We start from the raw sequence: 17,154 nt of genomic DNA, 5'->3' as shown, positions 1-17,154 counted from the left end.
ATGGTAAGTCTCTCCATTCTTTTCCATCAATGTTCTTATCCTGTGATTCTCAGGAAGATACTAACGGAGCTTCAAGTTTATTATTCTTCGTTCTCTTTTCTTCTCCGGTGGTTGCAATTCAAGCTTTGTCAATCATATCCTTTCCTCATTTCAAATGTTTTTCTCATGCCGGTGCACCTCTTAATCATTCACCTATCGCTATTCATTTGTTCCGGAGTGTAAGATATCTTAGAAGATTCGCATTTTCATTCTTAATCCGTTCAAGCTATTTCGAGGTTGTTATCTCATTCAAGCCATTTAATTCAACCGGTGCAATATCTTTCAAGCAATCTTTTCGAAAGGTGTTTCTTTTGAGTGGGCCCTAACCCACAGGTCTTTTTCCAAGATCTTACCTGACTCTTCTAATTTTCCCGGAGCTATTCCCAAATTCTTTTCGAAGTTTGATGTAAGAATGAATTTTCATCAGTCATAATGCCTTCACCAAGATCGCTTTCAAAACATTGTCATCGTCCGTTCATCATTTCTATTCTTTATTGTTCCGGAGTGGCTCATCAATTGTCATGGTGGTTCTCATCATCATTCTCAACATTTGAAGACCGAAGAAGAGTTTTCCCTCCAAATCTTAACCGTTTCTCTCAGAGATGCGTGGTTCTAACTTGTTGCCATCCTCTCATAATTATTTTTGATTGCGAGAATTCTTTTCATACCCATCCGGAGCATTTCATGAGTTGTTTCCATTTCTTTCCTCTGAAGGCCATCATGTCATAATTCTTCATTCTCAGCGTATAAACCACATCGTGGGCGTTACAAAGGGACGACTAGGGCGAACGCAAGGGACAAAGTGATTTGCGACACGTTCTTTTTGGTTTCTTCCTTTTTTTTTCTCTGTCATTAAACTGACCTTTCAACAATAATGCTTTGATCCTGTGCCATCCCATAGACTGATGGTTGGCAGCAAATAACTAATAGAAAGCAAATTGCTATGACCGATTTAGCCGCAGCACGAACACAGTGTTCCTCTGGCTATTATTCAGTGTGTGTGCTAAATAACAGAAACATAAGACGTTCTGGTGCGTTGAGGATAAGACTAACATGGCTTAGGCATGAACCTTGCATGTATCAGCGAAACGAAATGTCGATATATAATTCCTGTCACCTAATCCCTCCTCCAAATCCTATCGTGAGTAGAGTCGGTAACAGAAGGTAGGACAGAGGGCTCAATAGATCGTAGTAGGGCGGGGCAATTGGCGGCTCGTTAATGGATGGGGCGGCGTCACCTCGTGTGGAGCGGATAGATGAACTTGCCGGGATGGGAAGATCGGGGCTGTGTTAAGAGTATTGGGAGGATACGGAGCCGTGGACAAACTCTACACAGGATGCATCCTGATGGCCAGCACCATGTTTCAAGGGTTTTTCCATGTAGTTTCTCTGTAAACAAATATAAGAGCGTTAATAGTTCACTAAAGTAGTGATCTAAATGCTCTTATATTGCTTCACGGAGGGAGCATATATGAATACAATTACATCTTTCATTTATTATTTCTTTTATCATTTATATACAAACAGAGTGCATTTCCGCAATGGGCCGGGAGCATAAAGACTTCGAAGGACTCCTCCTGCAGGGCGGCAATGATTCTGGAGAGAAGACCGTTCGCCTGGAAGGACTTACGATATCGATGACATGCTTGGCTAAAATTGCTGTTGGGTCTGATAAGGTGAGCTTGCATTATTGTTGTCTATCTTTCTAGTTCGCCGTATGTGCCCGGCATGCATGCTAATACTAATATTATTTCGTCAAAAGCATGGATAATCTAGTAGCAAGACAAATTGTGCGGTCACAAACTAGTGTAGGAAATGGAGTGTGTCGTTTGGAATATTCTGGTATCCCCTCATTTTAAGAAACGAACTTACGAGACCCTAACCCCCTTGAACATGATCTGTTCTTTTAGGCTCGTACCACTGTATCATTTACCAATAAGGAATCAAGTATTTCTGTTTCTGCACATTGGCCCAGAGCCTGATTAACGGCCAGGATTATTTTGATGGGATCAATACGATGGCTGTAGAAGTTCGTTTCTGCCTCGCTCAAATCGGTGCAGGCACCCAGTGGTTGTTTGACAGACTTGATCCAGTTTTAAAAACTTAAGAGATTCGGTTTGGTGTGCAGGAACCTAGAAGATACGAGCTGAAGATGACCAGCGACATGATCGGTGGGCCAATACTGGAATGGTATCCTAATCCAATGGAGGTACCCCCCCCCCCTCCCCACCCCCTCCGCCCCAAAACAGAACAACAACTTCCTCTCTTGTTAGCCTATGAGCAAGCATGATTTCATATGGTGGTTCATTCCAGGGAGCAATCAACATTGTCAATACGACAGGAGAAACCACACCGGCTGCTGTTCCTCAAAGAACACTGGCTAATGCCCTATATGATGCGATGCAACGTGTTAAGAGGAAAACGACCGAAGTTGGAGTCGAAGAACCCAAGGAAATCAAAAAGGCCAAAACGAGCAACCCGCAGCGTGCAGCAGGTAGCAAATAAGTGAAAGGCATAGAAAGTTTCAAACTTTGTGTATGTGTCCTTTTCCATTCCTACTAATAAGGAGTGCATGATCTCATGACTAAGGCAGAAAACACATAATGGCCAACTCCATTTCTGAATTAAATTTGGAATTTAAAATAAAAGCGATGTAAAATGATGCTTCTTACGACTTTAATTTATTCAGTATACTCTCATGGTTTTATTGTTACTTCTACGACAGATTATGATTTTTTTATTGCTAGTATTACTGCTAACGCTAGGATAAACTAAAGCGTATACTTCCCTTAATCAAACTTTTCGTATTTAATGAAGTTTGTGGGAAAGATGCCAACATATATGTTACGAAATTAGTATCTTTACCTGTTATTAAATATAGTATAGAGACTTAAGACATTTTATATTTATTTAGAGAGGGAGTAGTTGTCAATCCGTGCTTTCATACAGGCAAGTCTAGTTATTATAAGAAGCTTCTTTCTATATTGCTTTTTTCAGATACAAAACTTTCAGAATAATATCCAGTCAAACACTAAAAGCCTGGCAAAAGGAAATGTAGCAAACCCGATAGATCCGCAACAGTAAAGTCCTATAGACCGACACTATGCCTATATCGAAAGTGATGGTGCATCAATCCGGAGGTTGAGCTGCCATCCATGTTGGGGAAAAAAACCTCCGCAGCCGCCTGCTCTAACCGCGTACACACCACCTTGAACTGCGGTTGGTGCTTCGGTCGTTGTAGCATAGACCACTTACAAAGCAAGTGCATACAAAAGAAAATAATCCGTAGAGAAGAAGCACTTTTGTTATTAAAAATCAAATCATTTCTACATAGCCAAAGCAGTTAGGTATACGCTGTCACCCTTATTAGCGTTTTGAACCTATTTCGTTTTTTGGAATACCGTCCAACCAATGATCAAATATATTGGCAACACGTGGGGGCGGAGATGTAACACCCCAGAATTCAATCAAATCTGGAGATGCCACCATACTATCTTATTTTTGTATGGTCTAGGGAACTTAAAATTTCAGCAGAACCTCCTTTATTTTACGGGCATCCACAACAAGGAATTTAGCGAATATACGAGAAATAGTATCAATAAAGTTCACATAACTAGCTATGCTGCTAAAATGATAATATGATTCCATGATAACGAGGATAAAGTTTCAAGCATCGACATGCTCAAGCTAGACAAGGAATAAACAATAATGCTAGGAAACTCGTCGATCTAATAAGTCTCCAAATGATAGATATGAGATTTTTTTCATCTAATGTGAATGTGTGTAGGTGAAGTGTAGGTCTACCCGCGTACCTGAGCACCAAATAAAAACGAACAAAAGAAAGCAAGGGTGAGTAAAAGGATTACTCGGCAAGTACAATATATAGCCTTAACAACAACAATTCATGCGTCAAAGAAATACGCCATTACTCAAACACCAAGTGCTTGCAAAGACGTCGACCCACATTCTAACCATCAGAGATAATGAGCACAACGGACTAGCCCACGTGTAGGCGGAAATTCACCGACAAAAACGGAGTAGCACACTTCGAGCAGAATTTCACCGCACCTGGCTCTAGCACAACAGAGTGGCCCAAGTGTATCAGAATTCGATCGACCGAAACGGAGTAGACACATGGAGCAGAATTCAACGCACCAGGCTATAAACATCCAAACACGAAAACTCCAATCGTGCCAAAACCAAACAACACCAAAAACGGCAAGCAACAGATATAAAACACAACAATGGGCATACCATATAACAGGATCATCATGCAATGCCTCAAATTGAACGTCTAACTGAAAAGCTGTCCTCCAAAATAGAAGCTCCTAAATCTGTAGAATAAAGTTATGTTTAAGAAACCTTTTTTTTTGCGAGTGATGTTTAAGAAACCTACACTGGAAGGACAATGTAATATACTAGTGGCACTATCCCACACAGGAAAAGCTGCCCCCGAAACCTAACTTTTTTTCTCAACTTAATTAATAAGGTTCATTATTATCCTTCATCACAATTCATCATTGTATCAGACCAATGAAATCTCTAACATCAGTTTGTTTCTACATTAGGTACTGCATAGGTAATATCCAGATGTTTGCAGGGTTCAGATATGTACTGACTTCTGCCGTACTCCAACTATCCAAAATGATGGAATTTGTAAATGTTTAAGCTCAGCCAGCCTCCAAATACTTCTAGGTAATGGGATTCCTCTAAAAACAACAAACCGTAGCTAGTACTAGCAATCCAACGAGCAAGCACCTAGATGCTCCAAGAATAAGTACTAATTAATTTGATGGATAAAAGCTAGGGGATACAAGTATATATTCCAGTGCCTCCGTGTGCAATAATCAGAAATAAACAGCTGTTACTATTTTGCATGTCCTGGTATGCTTCTTCCATCGGTAGTTACTAGCAAATATGCCCGTGCGTTGCAACGGGAGACAAAAAATTATGGCTCACCAAATAAATATGACTCAATATCCTGATGTATGAGCATACTCTATTTTAACATAGTGGCTCACCATGTTGCCATTTATTTTATTTTTCTCACCCTAGCCGATGATGGTCACGATGTCCACGTGATCACAATGCATTCCACGGTAAATCACAAGGCTATGAAATTTCCAGTGCATGCCACACTTATCATTATGTTGCGCAAGGGAACGTCTAAAACTTTAAAAACAAATCTCATTGACCACGAACTACTCCCAACGCCAAGATATATAAATACTTTCGAAAAACTAATCAAATCCTAGACATAAAATACTTTTGAATCAGTGAACACTTTTCGAATCGATAATTTTGTTTTGAAATTTTTGATTTTCTCAAAAAAAAATCATGAACATTAGTTTTGTTTACAATTTTTTTAAATGTATGAACCGGTTTCGAATTCATTAACATTTTTTGACTCAACAAACATTTTTTCAATCGACAAACTTTAAAAAAATTTGGGGAACACATTTTTATTTTTATTTTTATTTTTGTGAATGGATATTTTTTTCAGATTCCCGAATATGTTTTCATTACATGATCATTTTCAAAATCATGAACATGATTTTATTTCCCAACCATTTTTTCCAAAAATTGTGATTTTTTATAATTTTATGAACAGTTTTGCAAAAACACCAACATTTTTTGAATCTGCAAAACTTTTATGATTTTCTAACATTTTTGAATTCACATATATTTTTATGATTTCTCAAACATTTTTTTGAAAAGTTGCAAATTTTAGAATATTAAAATCCCGAATTAATTTAAATAAGAAATAAGAAATCATGAACATTAGTTTTGTTTACATTTTTTTAAATGTATGAACCAGTTTCGAATTCATTAACATTTTTTGACTCAACAAACATTTGTTCAATCAACGAACTTTTTTAAAAAAATTGGGGACCAAATTTTTATTTTTATTTTTGTGAATGGACATTTTTTTCAGATTCCCGAATATGTTTTGAATACATGATCATTTTTTCAATATCATGAACATGATTTTATTTCCCGACCATTTTTTCAAAAAATTTTGATTTTTTATAATTTTGTGAACAGTTTTGCAAAAACACCAACATTTTTTGAATCTGCAAAATTTTTATGGTTTTCTAAACATTTGAATCTGCAAAATTTTGTTTTGAATTCACATATATTTTTATGATTTCTCAAACATTTTTTTTTAAGACTTGCAACTTTTAGATTATTAAAATCCCGAAATAATTTAAATAACAGATAAGAAAAAAAACAAAATGAGAAAAGAAAAGATAAAAATAAATAATAAAAAAACAGGGGAGTAAAGCCCTGCAGCATACATGGATAGGGACATGCGTGTGAAAGGAAAGATAAATATTGTGAAAGCTGGGATTCAAACCCTGGTCTTAGCGCTACAGGAGCAATCAGCCAACCACTCTGCCCCTTATCATTTCATGAATTAGTTTCGTCACGCAGCTATATGACAACGAAGGAGACGGTGATTTTTGGTCCGAAAAGTTGAATCGTTTTCCCACTTATGGATGGCATTGGTGGGTAATTTTTATCAACTTAGAGGATAATTTTAATGACGGACGACCAGAAGCGATAGCCGCTATATTAGTAGGTAAAGATAATAAAATATTCTCCAGTAAAAGAAGGCCAAAGCTAGCGAGCGCCTTGGCGCCCGGGCAACGTATCTTGTGCAACAAGAGAACTCGTGCACCAGATGCACCAGCTACACATGAGCCCTCAGATCGTAATGGAAGGGACAGGATCTATCTAAGAGGTTGGCTCCTGGTACGTTTTGCAAAGGAGACCTTGGAGCGTAGCTAAATCAATATTTTAAATAGCGCGCTACAAAATATAGCGAGGCCCTTCTCTAAATGCTACACAAGTTATAGCACGCTAATAGCGTGCTATATTTCAAAATAGCGTTTGCAAAAAAAATCAAATATATCTAGAAATGAAGTATTTAAGCAACTAAATTTTTCATAGGAGCAAGCAATATATGCATAAGGGCCAAATCTAGCGCATAAAAATAGTAAGTCTCAAACATCAACAACCATAGTTTTAAGAGTCTCTAACATCAACAGCCACCGGGGCAGCCACCTGAGCTTGCTGGTTAGGTCTCGTGGGAGAATCTGATAAAAGGAGTGAGAAAGCTAGTGGTTGTGGGTTGGTTTTGGCCTGCTGGGCCTGCTGGGCTGTGCTTATTTCAGTTTTGCATGGTCTGCACGTCGTAACGTTACAACGTTACAACGTTATAGCGTGTGTAGCACGCTAATTACGCAATTAGCGGCGTAGCGTCTGATTTTGCCAAAACATAACGTCTCCCTTTCAAATATGCTATAACCGCGTTATAACAGCGAAATAGCGTGCTATTTAAAATATTGAGCTAAATCGACGAAACGACATCCGAAACCCAGTTCGTGTCTTCCTCTTTCTGTACCACTGAACCAGGCCCTGAGACTGGTGTATATAGTTAACAAATAAAAACTTTTTTCTTTGCTAACATGGTAATCTTGCCCAGGCATCTTGAGATGTTGTTACCTGGAACCTAAGATCAGTATGCATTTCATCTTTCCCTTGCTGTTAGTTATGAACCTTTTCCTAGGACATCCACGTCTCACTCAGAAAATAAAATGAGATTGTTGCAGGATGTACTCCAATGGAAATGTAAAATCCGTAAATACTGTACAACCTTATTTGGAAAAATGCAATGCAGCGCAAACTGAATTTAGGCCTTCAAAGTGCAACAAAAATTCTCACAAACTGAATTGCAGTGTTAAATGATTTTGGCAAAAGATGCATGTGATTTATTCTTCAATCAGTTGTCATGCTTGAAGGTTTATAACTGAATTATGTGATCGTGCTGGACACAATATTTTTAGCCATTTCCATGTAAAAACGTCAAGATATTTACATGTGGGAACATCACAAGAATTTGATACAAAAAATAACATAAACTTTACAAAAGTTGTCCATCTGAACTTCAAAAGCCACGTACTACATCTACATGATTTATTTCTTCCTAATCTAAGCGCTACACTTAGGAGATTGTTGTGACCCCAGCCATGAACGTCTTCACCTGCCAACGCACAAGAAAACATGGGTTAATCCTCAACTGCATCAAACCTGCACAAAAATGAAGTCAGGAACAATAACTGGTTGTAAGTACAGGTTCTAATAGTGAGAATTCTGGCAAGATAAAATCTGGAACATGAAAATTAGTGACGGTTTCCTCACTTGGGCATCAAAAAGGGCATTCAAAATCAACGAAGTGAGTGACAAGAGTTGAGTAGCAAATGATATACTGCAGACTTGTACCATAAATCCTAAAAAAATGGAAACTTTCTTTTTAGTTGGAAAACATGAAAAATGTTTATAATCATACTGCTCGTTTGTCTATTTCCAATCTTGCTGCACCAGCTGAGGATAAACTTTTACCCTTACGATTTACCTATTCTGCTCATGCTTCACTTGCAATACAAGTACTGCATTATTAGAGTATACCTCTGGAAGGTATGGTCCTGAATATATATTGACACAACGAGAATTATCTTATTGTTGGCAGGGTGTGCTGTTTCTTTTATCTAATGAAGCAATTGATCCATCTGCGACAAACACACCGGTGTCAATGTTAGTGTAGAGTTACAGGCGTCGATGATAGGAACCCAAGGATTGGGAACGTGGATAACAAAAGAACCCAAATTAGTGATTATACCGTGGATCCTTTATCAGTAAAAAGAGGATGGTTGGCTGCTAATCAGCCGGGGAAGGGGGGAGGGCGCATCTGGTGTAACGAGGGACCAGCATAGAGAGCGAGCTTGCCTAGATTTTGCTTAGCCCTAGCTCCAGGCTTGGTACAGAACACTGGAAAGGGAGGAAGACGATCTATAATTCTGTATGCGTGGAGGTCAATTCGCTGGATTTAGCTGTACTGTGAGGACTGTTCTGCAAATACACCAGGAGCCCAATCATCGCACCGAATCCTGTCCCTCTCTTACGAATCCAATGGTCCATCTATTGCTGGTGTACCTGGTGCATCAGTTTGCTCGTTTCACCAGATACTCTCTCTTGGCGCCCGTTCGTACTATTAAGCACCATATCATTTATAGAAAGTCCAACTAATCCATATGTATACAATTTCAAAAAAGGAAGCACTTTTGTCCCCTACACCATCTTCTCCGTGCACTATCTTCTCGATTCCCCCTTCGGTAGAGTAGGGAAAAGGCCTCCAGATGGGATATCCGAAGTACAAAAACTTGCGGCGGAAGAAAAAGTATTTTGGATGACTCTCTGTTGGTGTACATATTTTGGAGAATTTATAGAGGCAGAATTAGGTCAAACGGAGCCACGAGGGGCCCACAAGGTACTAGAGGCCTGCCTATCCCCGGGCTTGCCCTAATGTCTTGTGGTCTCTTTTGTCCAGAAAAAATCGCCAAAAAGTATTGTTGCATTTGGACTTCGTTTGATACATAATTTCTAGAAAACCAGAAACAGGCAAAAAACATCAACTGGCATTTGGCACTTGGTTAATACGTTAGTCCCAAAAAATGATATATAATTGCATGTCAAACATCCAAGATTGATACTATAATAATATGGAACAATAAAAAATTGTAGATATGTTGAAGACGTATGAGTGGACCATGCGGTTCGGGTGCTGTCCGGTCACCATGGCCTTGTGGGGGATATGGTACTTGGGGGGTGTGTCATTCAATGGCGGTGGCACGGTAGTCCGTACCCCAATTTTGTGACAGTGATTGGCCGTGGTGAAAACCAACTCTGTCTTGTCAAGTCGGCGGCGACGACGTTCTAGCATCGTCATGGTATCTCACTTGTTGCGGTGCTCTCCGGGGCAAACCCTAATTCTTGGAATGGGTGGGGGCAGCGCTCCGGTGTCGTTCCATTCCTAAAAGCTTTGCCTTGGTTCCCATTGTTCGTCATGCACGGCTTCTCCTCATGGTGTTGGCTCATCCACGGTTTAGGGCCCTGACGACTTCATAGTAGTGCTTAGTGTTTTATCCGATGTTTGATTGGAGTACTTTGCGCTGGTGTTGTTGTTTTCAGCGTTCTTCTATCTAGCCTTGGGTGTGTGTTGTATTGGTGTGGGGTGTGTGTGTGTTTGTATTTGCTTGTCGAGTGATGGTTGCTATGTAAAGCGGGGAAACCCGAGAACGGCTATAGCGTGGACGAGCTCGTTTGCTCCTGGTACGTGGACCAATGGTACAACGTGTACATGGGGCTGCCATTAATACGTGGTGAATTTAAAAGTGTGGATACTAGTTGATATACGGCCCTTGGCCCGTATAGCAGGGTTACAGTGCCCGGCCTTGCCGTGATGGGAACTGATGAGGCGTTTCGTTGGGACCACGCACACCAGGGAGACGCACACGCGGGTGCATCGCCGCTGCCAACCGGCGAGGTTGCCTCAACCGTGCAGATGCGAAAGCAGACGGAGCAGGAGGAGTGCCGAACGTATAGGTATAGCTAGCCTCCGTCTCCACGAGACACGCCCGAGCTCTTCCCCGATCTCATCGCTGCTCTGCGTCGCTTCGTCCCTCTCCAGCGGCGACTCCAATGTGAAGTGTAGTAGTACTGTCAAGATGTGAGCATAATCTCATTTTTCTCTATTTAGGTTCAGTCCCGTTCAGTTAGGTTCAGGTCCACCTTACTAGCATGACAACATGGGGCTCTGACGGGAAGATGGCATCTGAAGCATAGTAGTAATGTCTACGCTTCTGATCTGTATCTACCTTGGCCATTTTTTGAAAACGTCTTGTAGGGTCAATGGTATTGGTGAGCGAATATTTTTTCCTCTTGAACATGGCAAGTTTGAAAGGAATTTCTATTGGTCACACAGCAAATTCAGAAAATTATGTCCCTCAACACATGGCAAATTTTAGGAAAAATTGTAATTGTCACACGACAATTTACGAATTCTGATTTTTAAATCATGACAATTCTTGAAACAAATTTGTAATTGTCTCATGGCAATTCTTGAAGCAAATTGTGCTTTTTATATCATGGCAATTATTGAAACAAATAGTACACAACCATGTCACCTTAACATATATCGCCGTGTTCACATGGCAAATGCAGGTATTCTTTTTTGAATGACCATGACAAATGCAAAAAAACATATTTATAATGACATTTTTATTGTAGAAACCATAGCAAATTCTCTATTTATTGTTTGTACCATGGCATTTTTTTGTAGATTCCTTGGCCATTATTGTACATGTGGCAAATTTCTCTTTAGTAGTATGGCAAATTCCTAAATTTTCCTGTTTCTAGAGAACAAAATTCCTACAAAATTTGCCATGCACTGATGGAAAAAACTAAATTTGCCATCTTTTTGAAGAGAACAAAATTCTTTAATTTTGCCATGATGTGCATTGGTTTTAAGAGCATGATGGCATAATTTTGCGTATCGATCATAGCAAAAGTTATACGCAATTGCAATGCTTTGTTTTTTCTCAACATCATGGCAAGTAGTGTCATGGTAAGTTTTACACACATTTGCCATTTTTGGCACGCTGTAATTTTTTGGCTTTGACTATTTATGATTTCTTACTCTCCTCGAACTATGTACATGGCATGACATTTTACTTGGTTTGTAGCTATAATTTTTGACATGGCAATTTCTTTTCTTTTCTTTTTTTGACATGGGCAGTTTAAGTTTTGTACGACAACTATATCATAGCCATGACAAACTTTAATATGTTTTTGCCACGGCAACTTAAGTAGGTGTTCCACATCTCTATAGTTACCATGGCAAAAAAAATAAGATCTTTTTCGCCATGCCACCTTAAGTTTTGCAATACATATATAGACATGTCATGGCAAACCTTTGTATTAGATCTGTGTTCATTACATGACAGAGTTTTACTTGCTTTTTAGCTATAAACCAGCCATGGAAAACTTTCTAATGTTTTCGCCATGTGCAGTTTAAGTTTTATACTACATTTCAAAAATTGTACTTATGGCAAATTTATTATATCTGACCATGGAAAATTTATTGTATCGGCCGTGTCATTTTTGTCTGTGGCTAACATCACAAATAATATTTTTGGAACCTAGCATGTAAAAGTTATTGTACAAAATCTATGAATTTTCCTATGTCATTAGTTGCCATCATTTTAGAAAAAAAATAGGGAAATGAATTTTTCATCACATGAAAAGATAGCAGAAAAATTCGGAGTTGCCTTGGTCCACTATCTAGTTTTGCCAGCAAAGTCATACAAAAAAATAGTTGCCATGGTGTAAAAATAGTAGGGGTGTTTATGTTACGCGTTATAGAGATTTTTTTTCATGAATGCCATGCAAACATTACAAAAATTGCCATGTGAACAGAAAAAATGAATGTGTGCGCTTGTAGGGAAATAGCAAAAAACAATTTTGAAATTTTCCATGTGATTATTAGAAAAGTTGTTGTTAATATTTTTTCCATGCTTTTTCACAAAGCAAAATCTTCTTAACTTGCCATTACAAGTATAATGGGTTCGTAGGTCATCTGGGTTGCGCTAGAGGGTCCTGTCATATACATTAACAATTTTTATATAATGTTTATGGCACCTTCGCATGTATATAGCATGGCAATTTTTTTAAGACACCCACAAAAATATATATTTTTAAGAGCATGGCAATCTATATTATCTAGATCATCTGTCATTTTACTTTACTGTCGGCGAAAAGCAGCTACTATTTGGCAAAAACCGGTTTCAGTTTGATGGAAAGTGATTTCTATTTAGTGGAAAGTGGTTTCTATTTTACGCAAAGCGGCTTGACATTTTTTTGAGTTAATAAATACAATGAATACTAGGTCTGTTTTGCGGCAACCCGTTGGAGATGCTTTTACTGCCCGCTCATGCAAAAGTTTTTTTTTGTTTTGAGGATCGCTCATGCAAAAGTTGATGTATCAAAAGTTGACGTAGTTGGTGTGCCAAAGTATAGGCGTGGACGTGGAGCAACCATGGTATTTCCAGTCACATGTGCCGGCTCGCACATGTTGGTCCTGGACGTCCTCGCTCCTACGCCGTGATAAACCCGTTTGTTAATCATGTGGGTCCCGTCGTACCTGCAAAGCCCAGTATACAACGTATATACCCGACAGTACCTGACACGGCCCAATCCCGGCGAGAACGAGCGGCTAGCGATTCCAGGAGCGTGCGAGCTCGTCCGCTCCTACGAATTTTCGGGGGAAACCCTCCGTCGTCAATTCATTGAGACATCGAGTAGTGTGAAGGAAGCATGCGTTTGCTACAATGTATATGGGACCAGTGGAGTTGGAGATGCACTTCGAGCGCGGTTAAAAAAGAGAAAAATTAGAGCATCGGCCAAGATTCGAACTTGCGATCACAATCTAGTAGTGTATTAGGACTAGCCACAACAGAAGATTGGATTATATTTCCTTTATTTAATCATTTCTTGAAATTTCTGAACATGTTTTTGAAAATTCCAATCGTTTGGACAAACTCACGCGTGTTTTGAGAAAATTTTGTTTTTTTAATTTGGAATATAATTTTAAAAATGGGAACAATTTTTGAAGTTGTGAACAAAATTTGGAAAGCAGGAACACTTTTTAAAAGTCTGACCAATTTTGATAAACATGAACAAGTTTTTAAATTGTGTAAAAAATTTATTTTCTAATCTAAATTTAAAAACAATATTCTTTTAAAGTTTGAGAACAAATATTCAAAAACTGTAACATATTTTAAAATTACAAACAATTTTTGACAGTCATGATGAAATTTATAAAAATGTGAATAATTTTTCAAAACAGAGTACAAAAACTTGAAAATGTGAACATATTTTAAATTCTGAACAATTTTTGACAATCACGAGTAAGTTTCACAAAAATATGATTTTTTTGAATTTATGAACAATTTTTAAAAGACATGAGTATTTTCGAATTTTTGAAGATATTATGTAAGTGGAAGCATTCCTTAAAAAATAAAAAATAAATATTAGAATCCCAAACAAATAGTCGATAACCAAGAACAATTTTGAAATTCCAAACATTTTTCAAAATTGTAAATATAATTTGAGAAACAAGAAAAAAATAATTCCGAACAATTTCCAAAGCATTGTTTGGAAAAAGTAAAAATAAACTTGAAAACGGGATAGAAATTAAAATAAAAAAGAAATGGGAAAACAGAGAAAAGAAATACTAAAATCAGGGACAAAAAAAATGATGCAGAACTGGAATGAACAAACTAGTTTTATGGGCCGGCTGAGACGCTTCACTAGTGTGCCACCATGTGCGACATTTCGTCAATTTGCCGTGGCATATTTCTCGGTTTGTTGCCTACAAAACTTCCTTCGCTGGGAGCTGGCCCATGAACTGGCCAATGAGTTTTTTTTTCTTTTTTTGCAGGAAACATTGGCCCATGAACTGGTGGCGAAGACTAGACAGATGGGAGACATGCTTATTATTGCTGCAGTTCCTGACAGTTTACGGAGTCTTATGCTCTCGAATTTTATTACTATTTATTCAAACTAGCAAAGTGGCCCGCTCGATGCACGAGCTAGAACTTCTGAAAGTTCAATAATGAGAATTTATTATTTACTTTGCTTAGGGGGAAATGGTACTAAATGTGACCACGTTGCAAATATAAGACTTTTGAGAACATTGTTTGGTCCAAGTTATGTTTGGTTTTCTCATCTACAGATAAACATATGTGCTATCCATTCATCATTTAACTGCTTATTATCCCTACCATACTAAATGCATTTTTTATATAATTTTTCAAGACCTTTAATAGATTTAACATTGAAACTTAAGTTACCATTAAGAACAAACACTAGCGCAGAAGCGGGCAATACCACCGGTTCTAAGGCCCTTTGGTGCCGGTTCGGTAACCGGCACTAAAGCCCCCCCCCCCCTTTAGTACCAGTTCAGCCCTTTAGTACCGGTTGATGACACCAACCGGTATTAAAAGGTTGAGGGCTTTTGGGTTTATGATTTCTTTTTCATTTAATTTTGTATTTTTCATTTAATTTTTTTTGTTTGCTGGTATTTTACGATGCTACATATTGTACACGTTATGCTACATATTGTACACGTTATCCCAAACAAGATGGTGTAGTCACTTTCTTTTTTAAGTAGTGAGTCCGGTATTTCAACTGTTCCTTCATCAACTTTAATGATTAACAAGATCCAGTGAAATCTGCATGCACACACGTTTGCATGTCTTAATTAAGCGGGCATATGTAAGCAAAAACATGTAGCTAGCTAGTAGGCAAAAACAGAATTTGTAGTACAAAACAGTATGACTGACTCGAAGTTGTAAGGAAGTAGTATATCTTCATTGGTATTGAGGCGCTTGAAGAACTCTAGCATGCTTTTTCTCTACACTTTTTTCATAATATGGATCTAATTTCCATGTGTATTCATTAATGGTATTTGGGTCAATGAACCCAATGCCATAGCGTCCACCTTTTTTCATTTCATACATCTTCATCCTGCATAATACCACAGAAAAGAATATAGTGAGGATAATTACAGGTAATGATTGATCAAAATGATCACTACAGCTAGCTTGAGACTTAAATTACAGAAAGAAATCACTTACAGACAATAGCAACTGACGATATATTTGTCGAGTGCGTCTTGATTGTATAACTGAAATAGTTCTGAATACTCAACGGACACAGCTTTTTCATGGTAGTAATGATCCTTCTTGACATTCACCATGAGGGACTCTCGATTGGAAATCTTGGTAATGTCCATGTACCATTGATGCAATTCATACATTCTCGTTGGGAGCTTTTTGACCTCGTCTGGCTCGACCAAAGGTTGGCCCCGGACATATTTCCGTTTTATTTCCTCCTCTCTAAGCGGAGGCATGGACTCGGTGTCGAGGAGTGCTACGTCTTGAGCTTGCGTTGGTTTTCCCCGAAGAGGAAGGGATGATGCCGCAGAGTAGCGTAAGTATTTCCCTCAGTTTTTGAGAACCAAGGTATCAATCCAGTAGGAGACCACGCTCAAGTCCCTTGTACCTGCACGAAGCGATAGCTACTCGCAACCAACGCGATTAGGGGTTGTCAAGCCCTTCACGGTCACTTACGAGAGTGAGATCTGATAGATATAATATTTTTGGTATTTTTGGTATAAAGATGCAAAGTAAAAAGTAAAGGCAAAGTAAAAAAGCAAAGCAAGATTAAAGTAATGGAGATTGATATGATGAGAATAGACCCGGGGGCCATAGGTTTCACTAGTGGCTTCTCTCAAGAGCATAAGGATCCTATGCTGGGTGAACAAATTACTGTTGAGAAATTGACAGAATTGAGCATTGTTATGAGAATATCTAGGCATGATCATGTATATAGGCATCACGTCCGTGACAAGTAGATTGAAACGATTCTACATCTACTACTATTACTCCACTCATCGACCGCTATCCAGCATGCATCTAGAGTATTAAGTTAAAAACAGAGTAACGCCTTAAGCAAGATGACATGATGTAGAGAGATAAATTCATTCAATATGAAATAAACCCCATCTTGTTATCCTCGATGGCAAAGATACAATACGTGCCTTGTTGCCCCTTCTGTCACTAGGTAAGGACACCGCAAGATCGAACCCAAAGCTAAGCACTTCTCCCATGGCAAGAACTACCAATCTAGTTGGCCAAACCAAACAGATAATTCGAAGAGACTTGCAAAGATAACCAATCATACATAAAAGAATTCAGAAAAGAATCAAATATTATTCATAGATAGACTTGATCATAAACCCACAATTCATCGGTCTCAACAAACACACCGCAAAAAGAAGATTACATCGAATAGATCTCCACAAGAGAGGGGGAGAACTTTGTATTGAGATTCAAAGAGAGAGAAGAAGCCATCTAGCTACTAACTATGGACCCGAAGGTCTGAGGTAAACTACTCACACTTCATCGGAGGGGCTAGGATGATGTAGAAGCCCTCCGTGATGACAGCCCTCTTCCGGCGGAGCTCCGGAACAGGCCCCAAGATGGGATCTCGTGGATGCAGAAAGTTGCGGCGGTGGAATTAGGTTTTTGACTCCTGTTCTCATCGTTTGGGGGTACGTGTGTATATATAAGAGGAAAGAGTACGTCGATGGAGCATCGAGGGGCCCACGAGGCAGGGGGGCGTGCCCCCCACCCTCGTGACCTTCTCTTT

General features: G+C 38.8%; 1 protein-coding gene across 1 annotated transcript; it reads left to right on the top strand.

Annotated features, from left to right (window-relative positions):
• Positions 1-1,570: 1,570 nt before the first annotated feature.
• Positions 1,571-2,719, top strand: LOC147988275 (uncharacterized). The gene is made up of 3 exons (XM_087528256.1): positions 1,571-1,715; positions 2,168-2,248; positions 2,353-2,719. Exons 1-3 carry the CDS (start codon positions 1,581-1,583, stop codon positions 2,542-2,544), a joined length of 408 nt encoding a protein of 135 aa, XP_087384382.1. The 5' UTR covers positions 1,571-1,580; the 3' UTR covers positions 2,545-2,719.
• Positions 2,720-17,154: the final 14,435 nt, after the last annotated feature.

Source organism: Triticum urartu, chromosome 1A (assembly GCF_056163025.1).
Source record: "Triticum urartu cultivar PI428250 chromosome 1A, HENAU_Tu73, whole genome shotgun sequence".
Classification (NCBI taxonomy): Eukaryota; Viridiplantae; Streptophyta; class Magnoliopsida; order Poales; family Poaceae; genus Triticum; species Triticum urartu.
This window is presented reverse-complemented; position numbering and strand designations above follow the sequence as displayed.